Raw genomic sequence first — 27159 nt, forward strand, 5'->3', positions numbered from 1 at the left:
ATGGCCCCGGATATCTAATATCCAAACGGACTATATGAAATGCAATGCAAATTCTGCGTTTTCTTAGAGGCAGCTACGCAGCAGCTAAAACAGTTATAAGTGTTTTGCAATACTTGCATTACTTTAGGCTTCACTATTTTTTCTTAAGCAGTTACGGTACAACGCCACTGAAGCCCAACTTCGTATTGTTTCTTACGTGAACGCGACATAAAATTTGAATTGTACTTTGCAATAGTATTGATACCATTTATAATTGAATTTTGAAAGTTTTACACGCGTTATGATATTTGCAATGACTGGTTCGGAATAAGGTTCGTTTGACATTCGTCGGTGAAACTGCTAATACTTTCATTTTTTGCATCGATTTATGGACAAGAGATGATTTTCTAACTACATGCATGTGATTGGTGGATTGCTGAAACGTCACTAAAATGAAGGACATTTAAACGTTGTAACTAGTAACTTAACTGGTGGCAGTTGCAGTTAAATAAGTAACAAATTTTGCTGTGTGTGCTTTCTCTAAAACTGGCCATTTGATTGGAGATGTGACTAAGTGCCTGTAATTTTGAAAATACTAACAGAGATTTTACTGTTAAATATTAAACGAGAGAGAAAGCTAGAATTCTGAAGAACATGGCGCTACGCTTGAGGAAAGGTGTATCAGTAAGCATTATTTTTAACTATAAATTCAATTAACATCGCCGTGTATATTTTTGTCTTTAAAAGAGAAACAACAGAACAGTGCAGTGATGATAAAAGTTCTGGGCCTAGTGCAAATGTTCTACAATCGATGGTATATTTCACTGCTATGTATCACCACGATTATTTTGATATGTGAGGAAATATATGACAGGCTCTAGACCCTGCATTTGTATTTGATATTATGTTTGAATGCATTTACTACGAATAGTTAATGGGAATTTCATATTTAAATTAATATAAATAAGAAGATACTTTATTTATTTATTTTTTTGCACTAAGATTGAAGAAAGATACTAAAAGCTGCATATGCACTTCTCATAACATTACCAGCAGCGTGCAGGTTTTTACTTTTAGCACACCAATCGAAGTAATTGTTGAAAAATTCTTTTATTGATTTCGTTTTTGTCTCCTAAATGATTTGCGGTTGTGACATGAAAATATCTCACTTGGCATAGATAAAATTCAAGGGGTAGTAAGAAATGATTGTCAGGAACTTAGAATTCGGTAAATGTTTAGCAGACGAGGTCCAGAAGTACGTAAAAAATGCAAAATTTACGGGAGAAATGGAAGATGCAAGTACTTAAGTTTAACATAACCTAACTTAAACTAACCTAGTATTAATAGAAATAAGCGAAATTCCATATTTTTTTTTTTTAAATTATGCTGGACTCCTACACTAATATAGGTAATCTAACACAAACTAACCTAACATGAACAGAAACTACCGGATCTTTTAGAAAAAATAGCTGGACGCCTTTTGCTAAACATTGTCCTAGAATTCTTTTAGGATTTGCGTATATATATATGGCATAAAAACTATAGTGCGAAAAACAAACCAGCATGTTTTAGGTGGTTACTGAAAAGCACGACTGTTATCTAATTGAGTCAGGGAAAGGTGAAACTGAAAGGTTTTTCGGTTGGCGAGATGGTGCGTCCGAAGCGAGCAGGCGCGTCAGCGGCGGTGGATATACGCGTATGTGAGGGTTGTGAAAACGAGTAGGTTTTGGGAAAGATAAGAGTTTCAATAACGCTTCGTCATGGTTTCATACTGGTACTGTAAACATCAGGTACAGCTTCTATACGCAATGCAGGAAACCACCGGTGGAAAATAGTATACAATACAGTCATTTTTCTTATGCAATCGCTTATTTTATTCGTCTGAAATCACACGTGATAATTTTACACTCGTAACCCTAAAACGCAGGTGTGGCTATTACTTTGGGTTAAACTTTACGAGACACGCTCCAGTTTCGTCCTCCGCATCAATAAGTAGTTCTTGTTTATATTTGTTTCTTTAGTTTCACTTTTTGTTATAGTGTTAGCTATCAACAGATGGCGTTGTTACTTTAACTGCACGTGGTTTGATATCGTCTGAGTTTGTCATAACGTATAGCGTTAGCACGTGTTTTTGTGTGTCGTATAGTAGAGCGCGGTGTGTGTGTGATATGTCATGTTGCTTTGGTAGTTAAATATGTGTGTTCTTGTTCGTATTATGACTGCAATGTGTAATGCTTGTGATGTTAACTTACGTGAATTTTCTGCTTTGAAAATTTATTGCCGTAAATGTGGGGCAAGTTTGAAGTTGTATAATGATAGATTACATTATATTTTTCAGTGTAATCGACGGGTTAATGGAGTAAAGTACTTCTGGCGTGTGTCTGCCTTTCGTGGAACATTTCTTGAAAAATCAAAGTTACATGTGCAGCAGATTGTTCATTTTGTTTTCCATTGATGCTATGTTAAGGGATGGGGTTAAATTCCAAAGTTGGGCGTCCGTTTCCAGCAAAATTTTAAAAATTTACAATAAAGATATGGATAATTTGATCGTTTGTGTGCTTGATAATGTATAAGTGTCTCGAAAAATCTGTTTATTTGTTATATATAAGCGGTTATAAACATGGGACTAAACGGCGAGCGGAGGGAACTACTTGACGCAAGGTAACCGAACGGTTGCATTATGGGAAAGAAACGAGCATTTATGTTATCAACATGGCGAATGTACAAGGGCAATTAACTAACAGTTTTAACATTTGTGAAGCAATACGTTGATAACGAGCAAAATCTTTTAAAAGTTTGTGAAGAGCACGGATTAATGAACCTAATAACAAATTGCAGAAAGTGTGGAAAGGAGATAACAGCGAAAAAAGTGGCGAAAGCGGACGCCCAACTTCAGAATAAATGCCTAAGGGATGTCGCCAAAGTAATTGAACATGAATTTGACGGTACATATTTTTTTCTTGAATTTTTATGCATGATGCGGATTTTTTGATTGCAGGCTACAGCTGGAGCGTCCTTTGTAAAGTTTAGCCCCGGAGACAAACTTTATAATATACACTTCATTGGAAAGGATGTTATGTAGAACATTGGGTTAGAGCTGGAGCCGGTTTTTAAAACTTAAACACTGGGGGATAAAGTTTATAATACATGCTTCAGTTTCTCTTTGTAGGTATCAGAAAGCATGTGTAGTTTATATATTTTTTTTAATATTCTAATGTCTTGGTGACCATGTTTTTGTTTTAAATATGGCGGTGTGTGTCTTCGATCGAAAATAGTCCCAATGCTTACGCCATTGTGTTATAACTGGAGTGGACTTTGTAAAGTTCACCCTTACTTTGTATTAAAGATGCAAAAAAGCCGGCTTTTTTGAATCGATGGTTTCTTGCACATAGAAAGCTGGCTTTTGGAGGGGGGGGGGGGGGAATTAAAATTTTGGCTCTTTTCATTTTCATGATTGTTCTGTCTAAATAGCTTTCTTATAGTATACAGTATCGTTAAATAAGATTTCATGACCTGAATGCAATATTTGACATTGGAATTCACCATCATAGATGGAGCACATGTTTTATGAATTGAAGTAAACAAAGTAACTAATATTTGAGGGCAATTTTAGAGGGTATTTAACTTTAGTTGAACTTCTGAGTTATCGACATTTATCCTTCCCTATATAATTTCATTGTTAGTCATGTTTCATTTCTTAGAGTTAGTACTTTAGCTTCTAGTAGATAATTAAAAGTTTGTTTTTTCAATATATCTATCGGAGCGTGCGTTTTTCATTATATCCTTCAGAGCGTACTCCGCATTTGTTATACCGTATCTGTGCAATGATTTAGCAGTTATCTTCCATATACAATCTTGAATACAATTTTATAATGATATACTGAGTGGCGGATTTAGAAAAGTATTTTGGGAGGGTTTTTTCGTAAATATTCTTAATTTTTATCTGTAGGAGAGCTTGACCTTTATGAGTAAAGGCATAACTAATATTTCGTTGGTTTTAGAAATTCCGTAATTTCGGGGTTCACTTCTATCCGAAAGACATCCCCACTCTAACCCCCTTCGCAAATCCGTCACTGCTGGTAATAAGTAATAACGAGTTAAAAACCATGAGAATGGGAGTCGGCCAGGGCTTATGGTACACGCACTATCTCTGCATTCACAGACGAAATGGATGAATGCAGGGTTGAATTCCGGACTTACTGATAGAAGCGCAAAAGCTAACCACTCATTCATGTTTGTTGCACAGTTGTGTTGAAATGTATTTTCTCTCTCTCTCTCTCTCTCTCTCTCTCTCTCTCTCTCTCTCTCATATATCCGAAGGTTCAATGCCACGTTCACAAAAGCTCTCCATTTACTTCTATCCTTACCCAATTCGATCCAGTTTCTGCTCTGTATTCCTATTTCTGTGAGATGCGTCTTAATATTATCCTCCCATCTACGCCTAGGTGTTCCTAATGGACGTTTTGTAATTGGAGTTTCAGTAAAACTTTGCAAGCGTTCCTACTTTCTTCCATTCTGGCTACATGACCTGCCCACCTGATCTTCCTATACTCGATGACCCTACTCATGTTGGTAAACCATATAAATTATGTAATTTCTCGTTATGAAGTTTCCACCATTCCCGTTCCTATTGGGTCCGAATATTCGTCTCAGGATCTTGTTCTCAAAAACTTTGTCTATGTTCTTTCAGGGTAAGCGACCATGTTTTGCAGTCATATAGAACAACAGGCATAATTATCGTTTTATATATTTTAAACTTCAAATTCCTCGACAGAATTCGCGACGACAAAATGTTTTGAACTGAATAATAACGCGAATTTCTTGATTTCAGTCTACATTTAATTTCTTCGTGAATGTGATTTTGATCTCGTAATATTGATCCTAGACATTTGAAAGTATCCACTTTGTCGAAAGTATTATTTGATATTTTGACGCATCCATAATTTGCCGTATTACGATCCCGGTAATCTTCCTTGTATTTAATTTTCTCTGCATTTGCTTCTAAACCAATGTCGCTGTAAGCGTTTAATATGACTTCTGCATTTCTTTCGATTGCTCTCCTATCAGATTTACATCATCAGCATACGCCATAACCTGGTGAATACCATTCAGGTCTTGGCAATGGTTGCTATCTTGGATTTTCCTTACAGCGTACTGTGGAACAAAGCTGAATAATAATGGCGATAACGCATCCCCTTGTTTTAGGCCATTCTCGACGTGGAAGCTCATGAACAAGAATTTTTCTACTCGGACTTTGCTCTGGGATTCATTTAAACACATTTTAATTACTAACCTAACTTTTTCAGTATTCCAAATTCTGTAAGATTGTTGTACAATGTTTCCCTCCTAACCGAGTCGTAAGCCTTTCTAAAATCAATAAATTGGTGATGTACTGGGTAATATATTCCTATTTCTTTTCGAGTATTTGTCGAATGGTAAATATTTGTTCGATAGTTGATCGATTTCGCCTAAATCCACACTGGAAATTTCCAGTAATTTCATCTGCGTATGGAATCAGTTTTGTTAATAGAATGTTTGGGAGGAGTTTATAGGATGTTAACAGGAGAGAGATCCCTCAATAATTATTACAATCAGTTTTGTCGCCTTTCTTGTGAATTGGAACAGTATTTGATTCTTTCCACTCTTCTTAAATGTATTCCGTAGTTTTTTTTTTTCTTTCTTTGAAAAAAAAAAAAAAGTTTACTAAAGATATGTTGAATTCCTCTTGTTAAAAATTCAGAAACCTTCTGGGCTGGGTAAACCGTGATGGTGATTTATATATTCTAGAGTCTAGGAAACCACACGTTCAGATGGATAGTTTTTTACGCATATGATCGATGAACAGAAAATTCGGTACTTTCCCGATTCTGAACAAGCTTAAGGAACAGTCACTTCATTACAGAATTTGGAACTTTATCGATTTTGCAGGTCCGAAGCACCTAATAGGTGGTAACAGATTATTACGTATGTGATCAATGAATGAAACAATTCGTTCGAAGTATGTACATGAAAGTTAAAACAACCGTAAAATTTCAAGAATATACAGAATCACCCGAAAGAAGTTCTTGAGTGTAGCCTTTAAGAGTATTACATAAATGTATTTCTCTCATGTTTTACTTTATTTTGTTTTAAAAACAGGGTAAAGTAAAAATATTATATACAATTTTACTAGTTGTTTGTGTCTTTTTTAAGATTGGTTCGGGTTTCAAAGAAATACGTTATCATCCGATGTGCTCTGCTGGGCAAACAAAAATTTTCCGTGTTTTGCACCAGGGGCGCTGTGGCTCAGTGGTAGAGCGTTCACCTCCGGTGCTTGGGGTCCCTGGTTCGATCCCAGCTCGCGTCGTGTGGACTTTGTAGTGGACAAACACCGTGCTCGTGGGTTTTCTCGGGGTTCTCCCTTTCCTCCCACTTTCTTCATTCCACCATTTCACTCATCTCATCATCACCGTCTCCTTTAGCCTAACCTTTATAATCGTGGGACGTAAAACTTAAATATTTCATTTTCACTTTTTCTGTTTTGCACCATTAAGAAAACTGCCATTATAGATGCACCGAAGAGGAAGGCTCTTCCCTTGACAAATAACGTTCATTTGTTTTCTTCATGAGCTCTTTGTTTCCGTTTATATATATATATATATATATATATATATATATATATATATATATATATATTACGTTGTGCGAAAAAATTTTTTCCGACCTCCGAAATCTTCTGTGGGCTGCTCAATAAATATTGAAAGAAAGAAACTGAGTGAGTAAATGAGAGAGAGAGAGAAATCTTATATAGAATGATTACACACCAAAGATAAGTAATACCTAAATTGTTGAATTTCTCTTTCTACACAATTGATAAGTAGCTCAAATTCAGTATTTAATACTTCCTTGGGCTTAATGTAAAGCTTTAAGTTCTAAGAAGGAAAGTCGTGTGGGTGCGTAAGGTCTTAAGAATAATTTGTCATGTAGTAGCAAATTGGCTATTAGACTAATGGGGGGGGGGGGGAAATCGGAGATAAGGAAGGATGTGTCTTATTAGTTATCATCCTGGCATGTCTGATGAAAATGACAGTGTGAAAAATTCTCAGTCGAAAATGTCTGTGCACTGGATTCTAACATGAGATCTTCCAGAAGTTAAGCCAACTCTATTACTTTTTTTTTAACCTTTTTATTCCTTTTTTACCTGCATTTATACCTTTTTAAATGCTAAAATTTGTATTTATGGGCATCCATGTTATTTCTTTTTAACTTTGGGGCTTTGGGTCCGTCAATTGATTGCTTTAGTTTACGGGCAGGTAACCTCACCTACATTCGCTTGATGGAACTTCCCACAATTTGAGTCTGGATGACGAAATTCCAAGTGGCATTCAAACTCTCAAATCCCAGCACCAAGCCTTCCAAATCCACACCTACGCCATGCGTTACACGAGTAAGTTACTCCGGTGGTTTCCAGGTTTATATATAACCATATGCGCTTGACCATATTCGCCGCGACCTTAACCTGATGGCCGAGATGCGCAGCTTCAATTCAGGCGACTCCGCGCACGTTACATAGTTCTTCATGTTACACGCATAAAACATTATTTAGGAGATCAATTCAAAGAGCTAATTGAGTTCAAGTATATAAAAATGTCAATACAGAAACAATATTTTTTTTAAAAAAGGTACTAGATTTATTAGTAACTGGTTATGAAAATGATGTCACGACTCAGAATCGGAAAGAGAGAAGGAAAGAAAGGAGTGAAAAGCCGACAGCTAAGATGCGAGTCTCTTGCAAGTGTTGCAAGATTATAAACTTGAAAAATCTTATATCAAAAACAGAGGACCAGTAAAATTAGTTATTTTCTCATCTTGTATATACTATAGTCGCGTATAACAATGTTTTCATTTTGTCATTATATAGTCTACGTCAGTGATAGGCAAGCTATTTAGGGGAGGAAGCCAAAGAAGAAAAACTAATTTACTCTGTCCAATATATTTTATTAAAAACAACAATGACAGCCAGTATTTACAGATTAGGAATCGTTTCGTGGGTCAGAACTTTTAGAGTGTGGACGACCTAGCCCGCGGGCTTTAGTTTGCCAATCTCTGATCTAGGTGATGCACGCTCCCTTGCTTTTGTAGGTAGGCAGGCGTGTTTATTCTAGGCGTCTTTTTCGCTATGTTCCTATAAGCATGACACGTGAGTAGCGGCACGGCAACGCCGCTGCGAGCTGTCAAACTTATTCTTGCTGGCTCCCCTATAGTAGGTACCTCAATCTAGGATTTCATGTCACTTATATTCAAGGGTGCATTCTAAGGGAATGGAAGAGTACAAAATTTATCCCCAAAATGGGGTTTTACTATTACGCTTTCATTGAAATGTATTCCCAAAGATATATTCTTAAAATATTTTCCATATATCTATTTTTCCGTTCAGTGGGCGTTTCAGATATAGAGTGGATCATTTATCTTGATACGCCCTTGTAACTTTAAGTAATGCTCAGAAAACGGTAAAACCTCGTAACATTCAAGTAACGGTAGGGAGTCATTGTCTGGCATACTCTGATACCACAAGGTTAAGTGTAGTCAACCCAACATAAAGTTGTATTTTTTGCAAATTGGATTAAGTGAGGTCATTATTTATTTCAATTCTATATGTAAATCGAAAACTTACAATTCCATACTTATGGAGTATTGCAAGCTAAGGACGCTGCACTATCATAAACATTGAAAAACACTAAAGTTTGATGGTTCTACAAAAGTGATAATGCAAATGAGACTGACTGGATTATGTACAAGCAAAGTACTTTAATGTCGAATACTACAGTCATCGTATGACGTATGTCGAATAAGTAGAAACTAAGCTATAAGGAATTGAAAAATTGACTTTTTTCAAAGGACTTGATTTGGAGAAAGTGTTTAGGTAAGTGTCATACCGAATTATGTAATGGTTTTATGATGGTAAATAGACATAAAGATCAAATGTTATTTACAGTAATTTGATATATGAAGAATCATTCGAGAGATTTAAAAATGGATGAAATTTTATGTATTTCTTAAAATGGGATATTTATGGGAAATTTTTGAAACTATTTTTTATTTTACTTCGCTTCTATAACGTCACAATAATAATTTTTAGTAGGTGTAATTACAACAAGCCCTCGGAGCTACATATTTTTAGCAATGTTGCAAACTTCCAGTTTTTGTCATGTCGCTAATGGTTTGAGATTGCGAATTACTGTAAACGGCATTGCGATCTTCACATCTATTGAAAACATATATGCAATTGAATGAGGTATTTATCTAAACACTTTTTCGAAATAAAGATTTTTTTTTTTTTTTTAACAGTCAAATTTTCAGTCCCTTATAATTTTGTTTCATATTCATTCGAAATCCATCATCATATAGTATTTGCCACTAAAGTATTTAGGATGTGCATTGCCTCATGTCTCATTTGCGTTATTACTGCTTTAAAGGCCACCAAAATATGAAAGTTGGTGACGCTGTAGCGTCCTTAATTTGCAATACTGCGTAAGAAGTTGGATATTAAATGTTCTCGTTTTACATGTAGATTTGAAATAACCTGATGTAGTGCTATTTGAGAAATAACTTAATGTTGAGTTGGCAACACTGTTAACCTTGTTGTATCAGAGGATATGTCAAACTATCCCCCTGCCGATATTTGCATGGTGCAAACTTTCAGCGTTTTTTTGTTCATTAGTTTAAAAGTTACAAGGGCGTATCGAGATAAATGGTTCACCCTATATATACGTACAGTGGCGGATCCAGGACATGATCAAGGGAGGGGCTAAACCATAGTTTGCAACTTTATCCCGTGTAAAGCAGGATTGAAGCCCATTTTATCCAGTCTATACCTGAGCGTCAAGGGGGGGCTATAGCCCCTATAGCCGCCCCTGTATACGTATAATTCAGTTCTGTTTTCAAACCAGTATCAAGGTTGTACAAGACGAGACTTACTACTAACATTAATGTGTAGAATTTTTGAGAGCGAATCAGCATATTGGTTCTATATTGCATTACAAGACAATTTTAGAAGTGTGATTCGCATATAGGGTGACCCAAAAGTAGGTATACAGCCCAGTACTAATCAACTCATTGCTTTTTATATAATTTCTTATTGTTATTCATCAAGTAGACTAAGTTTCTTTATTATTTGTTCTTAAAGCTTTTTACTTATGTCTTAAGCTCAGAACAGCCGTGGCAAATAAACCCATAAGCTAGAATGTTATATATAATCAATGCAGGTGTGTATACCTACTTTTGGACCACCCTGTATATATAAGCTGTGGGTGCTGATGTCATATTCAAAATGTGAAAACAATTTACTGTGGACAGAAGATGATTTTTAAATTTTGCTTGCAATTCTTCTGTGAAGTGATTCACCAGGTATTTGATTTATATAACAGACATTTTGTGGGGAAGTGATTTCTTTCTGCTACCTGTAGCGCATAATGATTCACTTTGAAACTGCAGGAAGTATTCTTTGTGCTAAATGCGATAAACCAAGGATGTTATAAATAGAGGATCTGCCCTTACAATAAAATCTTGAAGCCATACGTCACAGTTTCGCCATCCCTACTCTGCCCACTCCGCCCAATAGGATCGCAATGTTTTGAGTCAACAAACATGGCGGAAACGAAAGTAGCCAATCAGACTATGTCGGAAACGAGAGCAGCCAATCAGACATGCCGATGCTCGGTTGTTTTTTGGCTTCATTATTTAATAGGATAAAGATATATAGGGGGCAGGTCCTCTATTTTATAAGATCCTAGGTATAAACTGACATGTTGCTGTTCATTATGAAGATATACTTAAACGATGTAGGGATAGTTATAGGAAGAGCTTAATGCTGTATTGCAGAGTTCACAATTTCGGATGACTTCCCTTGAATTATTATATATATATATATATATATTAGGGTGGATCGAAAAAAACTTTTTTTAGTTTCCGAGTTGCTATATCGCGAAAAAGTTGTGGTTAGTTATGACTTAAAAAATTTTTAAAAAAAGTGTCGAAATCGGTTAAATCTTCCGATCGCGCAAAGCGTCTGAAAAATTTTAAAAAAACATGAGAAACTTAATTTTCTCGTACTCTTTATTAAAATAAAATACTGTCGTATTTTTTACGCTATAGTGATAAAACGTTATAACATGCCTTATTTAATAATAAGAACAGTTGTTTTATGATTTTAGAGAATATCTTCCGATCGCGCAAACCCCATGAAGTTTAAGAAAAATGTCTGTTGTTCGTATTTAAAAAAAAAATAAATAAAAAATTATAAACTGCTATATTTTTAATGCCTTATAGTGCTGATGTAATAACATGCGTTCTAATATGTTTTATAATGTTTAATGTTTTAATGAGAGTTCCAAGGTTATGACACATAATTTCCAAAGCTAACACACATGTTCAGCTCTTCGCTTGTTTTTATATATAAAAACAACCCAGAGGAGGAGGCTGCACTTCGAGTTCCACCCACACTCTTCCCATCCACCCAGCCATAAAAGGTGTGTACTATTTACAATATTTACATATTTAAATTTGTTTTTCTTTTTTGAAAGACTTATAAAATTGAAGCGATTTTATAGTCAGATTTTGTTCTGAACTCAGGTATCTCTTGATCTAGATTTCAGCGTTGCTCTGATGTAGCCATTTCTTGATTTGTATCCGCATACTTGGAGCGAAGCTTCTGTAACTAGCTTCACGCATCGCTCCACGGCTTGCGTATGGCAGGGGAACTTCTTGATATCCCCATCTGGTATTTCACCTCGTTGAATGAAAGAGTTGATGTCGTCGTTTGAAACTTTTCGAAGAAGAGGTGGAGAAGAATACTTGGCTTCACTCCAGTCAATCATGTCAATGTAATCTGAGGCTTCAAAATGTACAGTTGAAGTAAGAAATGTTCTGATGGTTTTTCCTTTCGAATCCGACTGCCTGGCTTTCAACACTCTTCTAAGCCCTAGTTCTCTAATGTGCTTCCTCTCATCAAAAATCATGGCTATTAAAAGATTTTCGGGGTGAGCAAAGAACGAGTTCCTTTCAATGACGGGGAAAACAACTTGCTTCAAATTGTCAGGCAAGTATCGAGATGTTTCAATTGTTCTATATACATGAATAGGTCCACTTATGAAGGTATTGCTGTTTTTAATTTCAAACCACACTGGCATCTAAGATTTCAAAATGAAAGTCACTATGGTTTTTAACTTATTTGAAGGATTTGCTTCGCTTATGTATAGTCTGGAACTCTATTTGCAGAAGTGAGCCATCTGGAATGTGAAAGTGGTCCGGGATCACGAATTGATAAATCATTTGGACATATGCCACTTTTGACCGCCTGACATATATCTAAAAGATATCTCTGGTCTTTACTCAAAGAATTTCTGTCAACTTTTGGAATTACACAATCTATTGGTTGAAAATCTATCACTGGCAGTTTCTCACACCCGCTTAGATTATTTCCAATTGGTCCAGAAAATATTGTGTCCTATTGGTCCAGCCAGTATTTGTATTAGTACCATCTCAACCGATGATATCCAAGTCTTCCACTGAAATTCCTTGTTCATTAAGGCAAGACACAATGTCTTTAGCAGATCCAGAGCTCGGCGACACATGGCCAATGTGTGCAGAACCAGGTTCTTTGATGAGCGAGTAATGGTAATCCTTAATAGATAAGATTGAATCTAAACAATTTCGTCGTACTATGACCCAGGTGTCATCCTTTCTTCCATCAAAACAAAGACCACGCAGTTTATCTAAATCATTTTCACTGTTGTTTTGCAAGTCCCTTCTAATTTTGCTCCTTTCCCTTCTAATTTTACACCTTCAATAACCATAGACGTATCTGCTTTGGTTATTATACCAAAGTCTTCTAGCACTAGGTACTATAGCAGAACCTGCACGGTCACTGACTCCATATCGATCGTAAGTTAATGCTGTAGCTCCTAATTTAATTCTCATCTGCCATGGAGATGGAGATTCCTTTTTCTCAGAGTCATTTGGTTTGTATTCAGGTTCAATTTCAGAACAAACTTCGGCTGAACAACTTGGCTCTTCCACAAGTAAACAATCAGGGTTATCTATTTAAAGTATAGCTTCTTCTTTCAAGTCTACGTTTCAACTTTGATGTCTCCTTCCGATCCAAAGCACTAATTTTTCCTAACCCATGCTCCCTCTGAAGATACAAGAATTTTCGCTTAATGACAGGAATCTTGTTAGGTTTCTCACACGTGCGCGATCGGAAGATACTCCCTAAAACCATATAACATGTGTTTTTCTTATTAAATATTACTAGTTGTAACGTTTTATCACTATAGCATTAAAAATACGAGAGTATTTTGTTTTCATAAAAAGTACGAAAACATTAAATTTTTCGTGCTTTTTAAAATTTTTCAGACGCTTTGCGCGATCGGAAGATATTAACCGATTTCGACATTTTTATTTTTCAAGTCATCACTAACCACAACTTTTCCGCGGTATAGCAACTCGGAAACTAAAAAAAAGTTTTTTCCGATCCACCTTAATATATATATATATATATATATATATATATATATATATATATATTGTGTGTGTGTGCCATATCATAGTCCAAATTAATTCAGGCAGGGGGTTATCTTGATCATGTTATTGAATGTTGAGTTGAATATTTGTTCACAAGGATGAACTATTGCCCAAATATGGATTGTATTCAATACTCCTACATGTTGGCTTTTTAACCGGCCCTCTTAAGATCTTTCGATTGCTTCAGGCTTGGTTTTGCTGCTTTGTCCTCGAAGTTTCCTACTTAACTGCCTAGAGGTGAAATTTTGATCCAAAACTTAACGGATATACTCTGTATAGCAACTTTTAGTTAAAAAGTGAGCGGTAAGTACGTTTTTGTGCTTGTTGATTCGAAGTTTTATTTGTCTGGTGTCATATTTTAAAAATGTATTCTCTAAAATTTATAACCAATTCTATTTTTCCCTTTCCATATAGACTCTAGTTTTTGTTCATGTATCTTCCAGGACTTCAAAGATAACCAGGAGAATGTGGTTGGCAAAGGTTTGCCTGCATCTGGAAAGATGCTACCTCCTCAAAAGGGAGCTCCTAAACAACGTGCTGTTCTTGGAGAGATTGGAAATAAAGTTTCCACTCAGACTAGACAAATCTCTCTCCAGAAAGCTGATGTGAAGAAATTCGAAGCCTTGAAAATTACTCAGAAAAGTGTTACTCAGAGGTAAGTTAGTGTATAATTTTTTAATTCACTTTATCAATGCATTAATCTTTCGCAGAAGTGGGGTTGTAAATAACAGTAAAGAAGAGTTATTAGTGTATTTACCGTAAAAGCTTTTAAATCATTCTCACTTATATTTCATAAACTATAGGTAACCGATTATAATTTAACAACTTCAAGAAACCGTATTTAAAAGTAATTATTTTTACAATTTTTCTTAATTGCGTGGAATTTGCATCGATTCATCACTGAGACCATTTCGTTAGTGTAAAAGGGGATTGATGAGAAAAGAAGTTCATTTCACTGTAAAGTGTATTCAGTTGAAAGCGTATGATTCAAATTCGCAAATAAATTGATGTCATTAAATTTTCTTGCTGGACTATGTGAGCCAAGTCTGAACTAATAAAAGTACTCCAGTCATTTGTACTAGAGCCAATTTGTGTAGAGCAGGCCATGAGATTTGAGTAGCTTGAGCTGTTTCGTCTGAGCAATTAAACGTTGTTTCAACGTTGCCACAAGCCGAGATCATTGGGACAAGTGCAGAGTAGTTCGACCACCTCCTAAGGAATTATTAGTTATAGAACGAGAAACACCCTAAATCACAAAATATGTCTGATAACACACAAGATGATGTGTTTAATAATTATTGTACTTCATGTTAAGTTTTACAATTATGTTTGGTTAATGAAGTTAATTTTTTAAACAGTTTCTCTTCTTCGCTGAAAATGTATTATGAGAAACTTATGAAATTAAATAAAAAGTGGAAAATGGACTTAAATAAAACCATGTTGATATAAAGTAATAATGGAATAGCTTTTAAATGATTGTTTCATTTTATTATATTGAATTATTACATACAAACATACACTTTCATAATTTCTTTTGTTTTTCTTATAAACGAAATGATATTTAAAAAGTCGAAATATTATGTAGTAGGCAAACTTCTATCGCAAGTGGTCGCATGTCGTGGTGGTTTATTGGTAAAACGTTTACCTCTGATACGTCGGGTCCCCAGATGTGCGTTTTGTTGTAGATTAACACCCTGTGCATGGGTTTTCTCAGTATTGTTTGCTCCTACTTTCTTCATTCAAACATTCCGTTCATTCTCACCATTACAATCCTCTTTTGCCTTCAGAGATATACGATGAGACATTAAACTGAAATAATTTCATTCCACTTCATTTTGTATCGCAAAAACTTTATAAGGTACAAGAAAATTAATATATTATTATTATCTATTATAATGCTATAACAGCAATGAGAAGCGCCTGAGCTCCAACCTATAACTTTAGCTTTCAAATCTTTCACTTACGGTTATGTGAGATTTCACGTTTAACAGAGACAAACATTTTAAGTATTTGTACTTTAAATAGTCTAAATTAGTTAACTCTTTTTCATAAAGTTTATGATATGTTCAAAGCCTTTGTATTTTAATAAGCCTTCTCTAAAATCAATGCATGTGAATTGTGCTTCCATCTTCCGAATTCTTTTAAACTGTATGTTGTGGACGTTTATATGTTTGTGGCCAATCCTTTCGACAATGAGATCTCGGAAACTACAGGCTCTAGAAAGATTACGTTTTCACTGCTCGATTGGAAATTTTGCGTAGATTGTCCAGTTCTAATTGAATATTTAAAAAACATGGCCATTATTTCTTTATTACATTTTTTAGGGTACACAGAAAGCGTTGAAATTAAAAAAAGAAAAAAACTAAAGCATATCCTATGCGTTATACATTCCAATACCACATTGTTGTATATTGGGGTTGTATATGTCTCAGGCGTTTGTTTCATTGCCAAATAATAATGGAAAAGGAAGGATAACCATTTCTCGAGTCTAAAATGAATCTTTATTTTTTGAGTGTTTTGCCCAATGAACACCATATATAACTGACATTATAATTAATTGTATATGTAATGTATTTGCTTTAGAAACTCCAACCGGAAGTAGGCTCAAATCTTGCAAACGGTGCGAGATATTGAGAAAAAATAATCGAAAAAAAACCTCTCCATTATGATACTTCTTGCCGATTTTTTTTTTTTTTTCAAAATGTCTTTCACTTGTGTCTGTAAAGAGACATGTACATATGTTGTGAGGAATGAGAAGGAGATTTGTGCTCACATGCGAATGATGTGCTGTGTAGAGACGCAGGTTCGGCTACTCTATATATTAAAATGCTAGGTTTATATGTTTGTCCCCAATCCTTTCGACAATGAGATCTCGAAAACCACGCGTGCTGGAAACGTGCCGTTTTCGATGGTTGATTCCAAATTTTGTGTAGATTGTTCAGTTCTCATTCGAATTTTCAAGAACCATGTTGTTATTGTTCTATTCAACATTTTAGGGGCCGTTTTGAGCCCATGAGATTAACATTATTGCAGGCCGAAACTATGGTGTTAGGCAACCAGTACAGAAGTTACTTGTGACGGGTTGACGGACATTGCAGGCGCTTTGCTTAAATCTGAATGTCAAAACCTATTGCATGCTGGAAACCTCAAAGGCATAAAGAGGCGCGGTGAGGCGTACTCGGATGGATATGGATTTATTAGAAAATTTTTTTTCCATTTGATATCGTGTTACTTCTAAAAATTTGCTACAAACTCACTGCGACATCTGCACTAGCAATTCACTTCCTTGGTGAGTCTCTTATTCCTTACTTGTGTAAGGAGACGTACACAGTGGGAAGGAAATTCATGGTCATAACAGAATGATGCGCTGAGTATACAGCGCAGGTTCAGGTAGTACTTGATTAAAATATTAACTCGGAGATTTCTAAGGTGGTGTTTTGTAATTTGTGCTTCATTATATCTTTTAGTGTTTTTTTTTATATATATACTTATTCATATATTAATATACACTGTCTAAACTTAGATGAACTTCATTTCGAGGGGGACATGGTGGTAGAGCGCTTACCTCTCGTGCATGGGGCCCCTAGCTCGATTCCCGGTCAAGTAAGATTGTGGTGGACAGCATCGTGTTCTTGGGTGTTCTTGGGGTACTCCTGTTTCCTCCTACTTCTCATTCCATCACATCTTCCATCATTCATTTGCCTTAATCATTCTCTCCCTTAACCTAAAGGGCTAAATTGTGGGACGTTAAACTGAAAGATTTCATTTCATTTTCTCTTCATTGCGAACGTTAAGTTTCGTGAATGTTCTATTCTATGTGATTAAGAATTGCTTTCAATTCCACACAAATACGCAATAACTCTTAATTCTCTCAATCTCTTCTCCTTTTATCGACTTGTGATGTATTCCTAAATATAAAAAGCCAACCAAGAAAGTTCTGTCGCTTTTTGTGCAGGTGTGTTCAATTGGTCCTCATACCGAGTTGAATGCGAATGGAGATAAGGCCAAGGTGAGTTGTTGGTGTGGGTATATCTAACATATAACCTGGTTGCGGCAATTCAGTTACACCGTAAACTTGCGTAAGGACAGAGTAAACATGGGACCTCCACAGAGCGTCATAAGGGTGTATATGCTGTACGAGTTCAAACAGATTCAACGCCGCTGCAGCGGGGCGGAAGATTACCAGACCTTTGGTGAAGGTGTCGTGACTTCGCGGACAGTGCAACGGTGGTTTAACAAGTTTAACGACAGTGACGAAACACTCTAAGATGCACCACGCGAAGGAAGACTTAACACATGTACAAAATGAAGTTCTTCAGGCAGCAATTGAGGCGAACAGTAGCCAGACATAAGTTATGAGTAACTGGGACTACATTTCAGTGTGAGTGGAGAAACCATTCGGCACAACTTCCCTCAACTTGGGAAGCACAACAAATTGGATCGATGGGTTTCACATTATTTGACTCCAGGCCAGAAGGCAACGCGAGTAGACACCCGTGTTTCTTTGCTGTCTTGTCTGAGAAAGGAGCCATTTCTGGACAGTGTTCGAAGGTGGTGGGTGAAAAAGCGATAGAAATTTCTTGGTTACCTTTTATATGATGTTGTGTCTCAGGGAGAAATTTTGGTAAATTTTGAAAATCATTGCTCAAATAACATTTTAATAGAATAAATTCGCTGAATGTAAGAATTTTGATTTCCATGAAATTCTTCGTTTTTTCTTGTAATCAACACTTCTGCTTGCGTAAGAACTTGTATGTTTTTGTTTATTCTTTAGAATGGGAAAAATGATCTTTCCTGGTTTCGTAAATTCCTTCGTAGTGCTGAATCAATTTTTCCCTCCTATATCAACTATTCTTAATTTTGAAAGGAAGGAACAAAATACAGGGTGTTCAATATACAATTCAACCCGGAGTTTGAGATAATAGAACTTTTGAACCTGAAGCGATACTCAAATAATGGTTATACCAAAATGAAGCTTTGTTCATGCATATATTTTAATGTCAGCATTTTAATATATTTTAAAAGTAGGAAGCAACGATTGAAGTACATTAGGAATCACAGTGTTGCCAGATGTAACCGAAGGTGTAAATCTTTTTTTTTTTTTTTTTTTTTTTTTTTTTTTTTTTTTTTTTTTTTTGTGAAACATGTAAATTGACTCAAGTGATACGTATGGATGTTCTGTCGTTAATGTTCAATTTGTTTAGTTGGAGTAGCTTGTAAACTATGGAGCAGAAAAAAGAATTTTTCATTTCCACCGATAACTAATCGGATGAGGCCTCTGTAAGAGGGAACTAGGGAAATCGTAGTTTTCATAAATTAACACTGAATTAGCAACACTGCTGGTTTCAGTGCATCAAAAGGTGTGTTAAGGATCTGTCTACATTATGCAATTTCTGAAAACCATGATAAACAAACTTTGAAATTATCATGATAAACTTTTACTTACATGCACCCGGCAACACTGCTATTATCACGAAATGAGTTATCAGCTACACAGCAGATGCTGGAAGTGCTCCTTGTTTTGATTCAAACACTGGTTCACACGTTTCACCATGTTGGCAACAACTTTTCGAAGAGTAGAAGTGTTAATGTTCTCAATGGCACTGCCAATGTTTGTTTCCAGGTTTTGTATAGTTCGAGAATTGTTCTTGTATCTCTCTCTCTCTCTCTCTCTCTCTCTCTCTCTCTCTCTCTCTCTTTAAGTAGTCCCATAGAAATGAATAGCAGGGTTGGCGGGTGCATGTAAGTAAAAGTTTTATCATGATAATTTCAAAGTTTCTTTTTCATTGTTTTCAGGAATTGCATAATGCAGACTGATCCTTAACACACCTTTTGGTGCATTGAAATATCAGCAGTGTTGCTAATTCAGTGTTTTAATGTATGAAAACTACGATTTCTCTAGTTGCCCCTTACAGAGGCCTCATCCGATTAGTTATCGGTGGAAATGAAATATCCTTTTATCTGCTCCATAGTTTACAAGCTACTCCAACTAAACAAATTGAAAATTAACGACAGAACATCCATACGTATTAGTTGTCAATTTACATGTTTCACAAAAAAAAAAAAAAAAAAAAAAAAAAAAAAAGAAAAAAGATTTACACCTTCGGTTACATCTGGCAACACTGTGTGGTTCCTAGTGTACTTAATCGTTGCTTCCTAGTTTAAAAGCATGTGCATGAACAAAGCTTCATTTTGGTATAACCATTATTTGTATATCGTTTCAGGTTCAAAAGTTCTATTATCGCAAACTCCGGGTTGCATTGTATACTGAACACCCTGTACTTTCTGGGGCAACCTGAAGACCACTCTGATTTTACTTGCAATGAGTCACGGCAGTCGACGGTATCAGAGGATTAATCTCAAGTCTCTCGATAACTATCGATTCTTTAGCACATTTTTCTTTTACATCTTAAAATCAACCATTCATGAATATAATCCAACTATCAGACTGAATGAATAAGTCTTTCTTTTTCAAGCACTTAAGTTTCTATCCACTAACTGGCTAAGTTGTACCATTCCATAAATTAGGACTGCACAACCTCATAGCTCCAAACTAATGAGCTGGATACTCCTAAACGTCTTTCAAGAACCTCTATTTTACTGTCGTCACAAATTGTTCCTTGTATTCATTCTTCGATCTTCTGGAGTTTTGGATACTGGATTTTTATTGCCACAGTGTCTTCAGAGATCACCATATGATGATGATCTTATTCCATAACTTTCAAACAGGTATTATTCCTTCTATTTAGCACAGGTCTGTTCTATATTTTGCTTGTGTCTTCCACGAGAAATGATCTTTAAAATATCTCTGGACTTATATTCTGGCGGCAATTTTGAAATCATGACGTCATACCGTCCGTCTGCAATGGAATCAGGCAAAACATCTGGAGTAAAGATCATATGGTTCATTACAAATATATCGCGCATAGTCATAATATTTCGTCACTCGAAATTCCCATGTGTGGAACGTATTGATATGTCCTTGCTATTGAATGAAAAATAACTGAGAAGACTTAAAACTATATCTCGGAAACTGTAAGAGATCAAAAATATAGTAACCTTTTCTCTTCCTTTTCTCATTCCGAACAAAAAAAAAAAAAAATGTTATTTACAGAATTCGCATAAAATGAACTAGACGAAAAACGATAATAGTCTATTCTGGCGGCCATTTTGAAATTACAACGTTATACAGCCCGTCTGCAATGGAATCAGACAAATCACTTGGTAGCATATGATTATATACTTCATTACAAATACATCGCGATTACTCATAATATTTCTTCATTCAAAATCCTACGGGATTATAAGTTCTTACGATATATATTTGTGTGTGTGTGTGCACACTGCATTTTACACTAAAATCTGAGGGAGTTGGCAAGGGTCAAGTGGCGACCCTAATTTAGTTACTACGTAAGTATGCAGAACACTAGTTATGTGGTTCCTAGAAGGATCCTGAAAAAGAAACATACTTACTTTACCAAATATGGGTATTAGATTCCCATGAGGCCATTATCGAGGTTGGTCCCAGACAGGGTTGGCTGGTTTAAACCAAGGTTTAAACCAGCTGGTTTTTTCAGAAAAAACCAACTGGTTTAAACCAAAAAAAAAAAAATGTTCGTAAAAGTGTAAGTGTTTGTAAAATCTTGATGAACACACATTTGTGGGTTATCACGTTTCACTCCCGTATATTATTCGTATTATATTCAGACCTAAATTCCCCATTCATTACTCAAAAAGATTATACTACAAAAGCAACTTTTTTTTTTTTATAAGTTTATAAATGTTTATTTTGTGATTTTTTGTAGTTGTTATTATTATGTAATTGCAATCGAAGAAAAATTCTAAATATGGTTTCGTTTCAGTGTTTACTATTGATAAAATACATCGAAAATGCCGTACTTTTTTTTGTGGGGGGGGGGGGTCATACAGACCCTACGAGAGGCATTTAGTGAAATAAGTATCTCTGGTATCTGTTTATGTATAAATGAGTTTGAGCCAAAGTGGACTCAAATAATTCGTATCTTTATTCACTTTTCTCATTGATATGCAGATTAAGTCGGTGTATTTCTTTAATTTGGACCAATAAAAGTCGTTGTTAACTAACTTGAACTAAATTAGTTCTTCTGTACTCCGTAGTACTTTGAAATTGTTCATATGTAATTCTGTGTAATGGTTTCACTTGTGCAACTGTTTATCTTTTTGTCCTTCTGAAATGACTCTTGACAGTTATATTAAGAAGCATGTAAAGATCAGTACAACGTATTTTTTTAATCAGGATTCCTTCGTGAGTGAGTCGGCAGACGTATCGCATTTGTGGCCAATTAGTCCTGGTTCCGAGTTCAAATGGAGGACAATTTCTCTCGGATGTAACTCGAGAAGCGGTTTTTATTCCGCTTTAAGCTTATGTGACCCCTTCCAGCATAACCCGGTTGTTGCATAATAACATTATGGCGAAACAAACTTATTTCTGTCCATATATGATATGAATATTAAAGGAAATTATTTAAACCATAAAAACCTGGTTTAAACCAAAAAAAAAAAAACTTTTTTTTTTGTTTTTTTTTAAATAAAAATTATGGTTTTTGCCAACCCTGGTCCCGGACTGTTCCTCTAGACGAATCTTCCTTAAGCAAGTCTTACGTTGTTGAGAATGCACAGAGAGTAGGTGTCGGAAGAGTAAGATTGAAGAAGAGTGAGACTCATAGAGAAGGTTCGATTCCAGTAAACCTTTCGTTCACAGTCGCGTCTCACACTCTAGTTTAGTACTTGCTTAAGCAACTCCCAGTATCATGTCCCTTGGATAAGATAGTGAGTAGTCAGCTATCTAAACAGCCTCGAGAAAACCTTCTGTCATCAGCGCCAAGTTCACAGGATACTTATAAAGAAAACGGGGATGTTAGCTACAATACACTAACGGGATCGAGTAGCATAGTATGTCTATCGACTGATCCTCCAAATAGCTGTAAGTGGTCATTAACTCTAGAGCAATAATCCATTAAAAAAAAAAAAAAAAAAAAAAAAAAAATGAAATAATCCCTTTGAGCTAGCAAATTTATTACAAGACTAGTTAAACTAATTTATACAATAAAATTACAAATAGAATTCCAAAGTAACTCAGCATTTCATGAAGATTAGAAGAGTCCTATTCAATATTATATTTTAACCCTTTATGTAGTTTATTTTCATAATATTAAACACCAAAGTGAATACCCTTTATTTCATTGGCTATCTCACGACTGTAAAGTAGTCTACCTACGTCCAAAAAGGAGAGGATTGCAAAAACAATTTACTAAGCTAGAGTTAATGATCTGAATGACGGAAAATTGTTTCAGTCCAAAGTTTCAGCCTCCCAACCTTCATATCTGCACCTTCTTTGCCGTTTAGTAGAAAATATTAAAAATTCATTTCTTACATACCTGAAGAAACTTCTACACGAAGTGTTGACTGACACTCCGCGCGACGATGTTGAACCAAGACCCGCACAAGGCGAACACCACACAAGACTCACCCCTGCAAAAATCCCCCAGAATTTCCTTTTCTAATTTTTATATGCGCCGTCTGACGTAAGATCACCCACTCAGGAACTAAGTCGGCAGAAGCCTTTTTTTAAATAAAACTGCACAATTTTATCAAACACTGTCATTCCCTTCCTTTGGAAAAATAACGCAACCCAAGACTTTTAGGATGTGCAGGGACACTGACGAATTTAGAATAATTCTGAGCGTCATACTTCAGGAGAACTCAATTCCGTAATTTTCTTAATTGCGTAGGATAGAGATCTCAGAAACGCTCTGACTTTTGTTCGTCACGTACTTCAGGGAATTGTTTGTTGATAATTTAATAAGTGTTTGTCATCGGCTCCTTACTTATGTCAATCCTTTCATCGTGGCTTGCTCTGTTACCTTTTCCAAAGGTGTGGGAGAATTAAAAAGACGATAAAAAAAATAACAATCACGTTGGCATGGCGCATACAAGAACCAAATTTCAATAACGATCCTCTACCGATTTTCCCCAAGATTAGGCTCACCTCACGTCAGTAGTGGCCGAAATAAATCAGTGGCGGCTTCACCCTAGTTTCAAGACCAGGCTAATGTTACACCGTAACAATATAACACTGGACTAAAATGTAAGTGCTTATCACTGTGCCCTAAGAACGCTAAATTTGACACCAGTAACTAAGGAATAAAATTATTATAATAAGACAAGTTGCAAAGTACACAATGTCTCAACTTACAGAGTAAGAAGTAATACGTATCTTATAGACAATGCACGTTCCACAAAAATGAGTCCAATTTAAGAGGCTGCCAAGATTTACTGTAATAATAATAATAATAAATGAACTGGTTCATTTAGAAATTCAGTAGGTAGTTGTGTATAACGCCATGGATGAAGTCCCGAATATTCTTTTCTACTATCTTTTTTTCTTTAATATTAATTTTCGTTGGTCACATAAATGAAAGTAATTTTTCGTAATAATGCAGTCGGAGTAGTAATATTTATTTGATTGAAATTTTATTGTTACATGATCTACAATTTTTCCTGTACTTTGTCTCAACTACTTAGGCCATCAGCAAACACCAAGGAGCTTCATACGGGTGTCAAACCAACGACTAAGACTAGAGGAAATGTGAAGCAAGCTAAAGATGTAACAGATACTGTGATAGCTATTCCTGTGATATCAAAATCGAAAGGATTGCCAGTCCCTGATGCACTTGCTAAGCCATGTAAAGTGATAAAGGAATCGGAAAATCTGTGTGAGGAGACTATTTCTTCAGCAAACGATGTGCTTCGTGATAGTGCAGTTGACATTAAGAGTAGTGTAAAAAGTGGTGTCGAAGCAGAAACAGCAGATATTGACAAAGCTGACGTAAATAACCCTTGGTTGGTTGCGGAATATGTGTGGGATATCTTTGAGCATTTGTGGACTTTAGAGGTGAGTTAACTTAATAATTAGGTTTGAAATACAAAATATTGATTTTATTTTGCATCTAAGAATTAATTTTGTGTTGATTTTTCATCGATTTAGTTAAATAATTGAAAATATCTTCTCTTTTGTTATATTCAGTGAATTTTTTTCTTCATGCAATTTTTAAAAACATAAGGGAAAAAAAGAAGGAATGTCACAATAATTCATTTGTCGAGAAAACGGAGTTTTAATATTGAAAACCGCGTAATAAAGAATAGGGTTAGTCAAATCTTTTGCCCTTTATACATGGACATTTCTACATCTACGCATGCATGGCATATACAGTCAAATAGTGCCAAGAGTCACCAACAAATAGGACAAAACACCCGATGAAGCACACACATGGACATTCCTTGTTTTTTCCCCTTACCCTTCATATGTGAAAAAACTTATGCTTTTACGACTCTATTATAACAGGAAGTCAGGAGTGAATGGGATGATACTTTGTTTCTCAATGTGTGCAACGAACTTGGCCTGGAAATTAAGTTTTGGAATTGCAGTCAGCGGAAACGTGTCAACAAAATATCATTTGAATCATTAAAAATACAATTCCAAATTTAAGATGCAAGCACGTAGAGGCATTTAACTACCATGAAGTTAATACGCTTGCTGCTTTTTGTGGCGCTCCCGTCGTCTTCGAGGAATCTCGTTGCAGTATTTTAACACTTATTCCCTCAGATTTACGAGGACAGCGTGGATTCTCACATCGATAAAATTGCTAGTTTTCTAGAGTTTCTGAGTCCTCACCTCGTCTAGAAAGCTGCGGAAAAGCACGCTGATTCCGGTTCGGTGGGAAGTAAATGTGGTACCAATTCAAGTTCTGACATCACACCACACGGAACAGATTAAATACCGTGTCTTCAGTTACGTGTATGGGCGATTAGATGTCGAAATATTTACTCTCCGAAGTTCCTTGGATGTAAACTGTTCACACAAATAAGCAATTAAAACACTCTTAAACTATTTCAGAAGAATGAACACACAAACCTAATTTTATTCTTCATAAAAGTAAATTTCCAAGCTAAGGCTGAAATACATTAGATATTATGTAATCATGGACAATAGCAATTGATCATCAAAACATTGAAACATAATAAGAACTTAGCATTCTCCTCACGTACTTCATAGGAAAAAGTGATATTACCTAGGTACAGTTGAGCTTCCCAGAACAAATTCAAAAAGAAAAGGTAGGTATCCGGTTGTCTTTTTCACAAGTCTTTAGATAAGTAGTATTTATGGGTTAGTTTGAATGTAAACATTATTCGATGTATCGATTAGGTTATGTTTCTTGAATGTAGCAAAGTTAAGTTCATATTTTTCCTAGTAAGTTTCCAACAGTTGAAATTAGGTTGATATAATGAAGGCACCGCTATTTATAGTGAATGAATTAACTTGATAATGCAGAATATAATGCACGCTTTTTATAATTTGTTATTTTCTGAATAGCTGTTCCTATCCTTTGATAATACAATAAAATTTAATAATGTTGAAAAGATTTCTGTTGATAAATGTCATGCGAAGATAAAGCTGTTAGTTCGATAAATTAGCATAGTAGTTGCGCAAAATACGAATATTTTCAGATGATACGTTAATCATATATCGTTTCCCTTAGAAGTTTCATCTCTCTCTCCATGCAGCTAATTCTGACATCTCCGTAACAGGCGAGTGTGTAATTTAAATAAAATGCCCATTTGTACAATAATAATTAGTTAGATTGTCATGGGGGGGGGGGTTCTCAGTGGTAGAGCGTTCACCTCCGGTGCTTGGGGTCTTTGGTTCGATCCCAGCTCGTGCCGTGTGGACTTCGTGGTGGACAAACACCGTGCTCGTGGGTTTTCTCGGGGTTGTCCCGTTTCCTCCCACTTTCTTCATTCCACCATTTCGCTCATTATCACAGTCTCCTTTAGCCTAACCGGCATAACCATGGGACGTTAAACTTAAAGATTTCATTTTTAGATTGTCATGTGCATGAATTCAAAATATGTATCCACTATACCAGGGTGTCCCGTAAGTTTCCCGCCACGTGGCATGCAGAAAATGAAAACGCAAGTGAACAGTGTAGAAGAAACTTTACTTTGCAAAATACAAATCGTGCTCTATAGTGGGTACCCATATTTCCGCCAAATTGCGAATGCCCTGTGTATACCAGTCTTCGGGCAAATGTTTCTCGATTCTACGCCGCATATCCTCATTACCGATTGTTTTACGCGAAGGAAGTGCCACACAAGTGGTGATCTTTAGTCACTAAGTCAGGACTGTACGCTAGATGTAAGAGTAAAACAGCACTTGTAATTCAAAGTTATGGAATTTTGCTTAGGTGATACGAGATTTATGGTAGGGAGCATTGTCCTGCCACACCAACGGACGTTTGAGGTTGATTAAATGCAGGTATTCTCGTGATATAACTCGATATTTTCTACTTGTTCACGATACAGCTCATAGTTCACAGAACGATCATGAGGAACAAGTTTTCAGAGCACGAGACCTTAAAAATTCACCGTTCACTAAGCATCAATTTGTGTTCTTGCGTGGGATCCCTAGTTCGATCCCAGCTCGCGCCAAGTGGACTTTGTTGTAGACTAACACCGTGTACGTGATCGCCAATGTTAGTATAAAACTTCCTATGTTTAGTTCCGCCAAGTCTCTTAGGTTAA

General features: G+C 35.8%; 1 protein-coding gene across 1 annotated transcript in view; it reads left to right on the forward strand.

Annotated features, from left to right (window-relative positions):
* The first annotated feature begins 412 nt into the window (after positions 1-412).
* Positions 413-27159, forward strand: part of LOC145677139 (G2/mitotic-specific cyclin-B-like) — a 62148-nt gene continuing 35401 nt past the window's right edge. Inside the window, exons 1-3 of the mRNA XM_081747785.1 lie at positions 413-663; positions 13983-14194; positions 24103-24472. Of these exons, the coding sequence (XP_081603911.1) occupies positions 634-663; positions 13983-14194; positions 24103-24472 (612 nt within the window). The 5' untranslated portion in view covers positions 413-633. The remainder of the gene's footprint in view (positions 664-13982; positions 14195-24102; positions 24473-27159) is intronic.

The sequence above is a fragment of the Thermobia domestica genome, chromosome 2 (genome assembly GCF_964235325.1).
Source record: "Thermobia domestica chromosome 2, izTheDome1.hap1.1, whole genome shotgun sequence".
Classification (NCBI taxonomy): Eukaryota; Metazoa; Arthropoda; class Insecta; order Zygentoma; family Lepismatidae; genus Thermobia; species Thermobia domestica.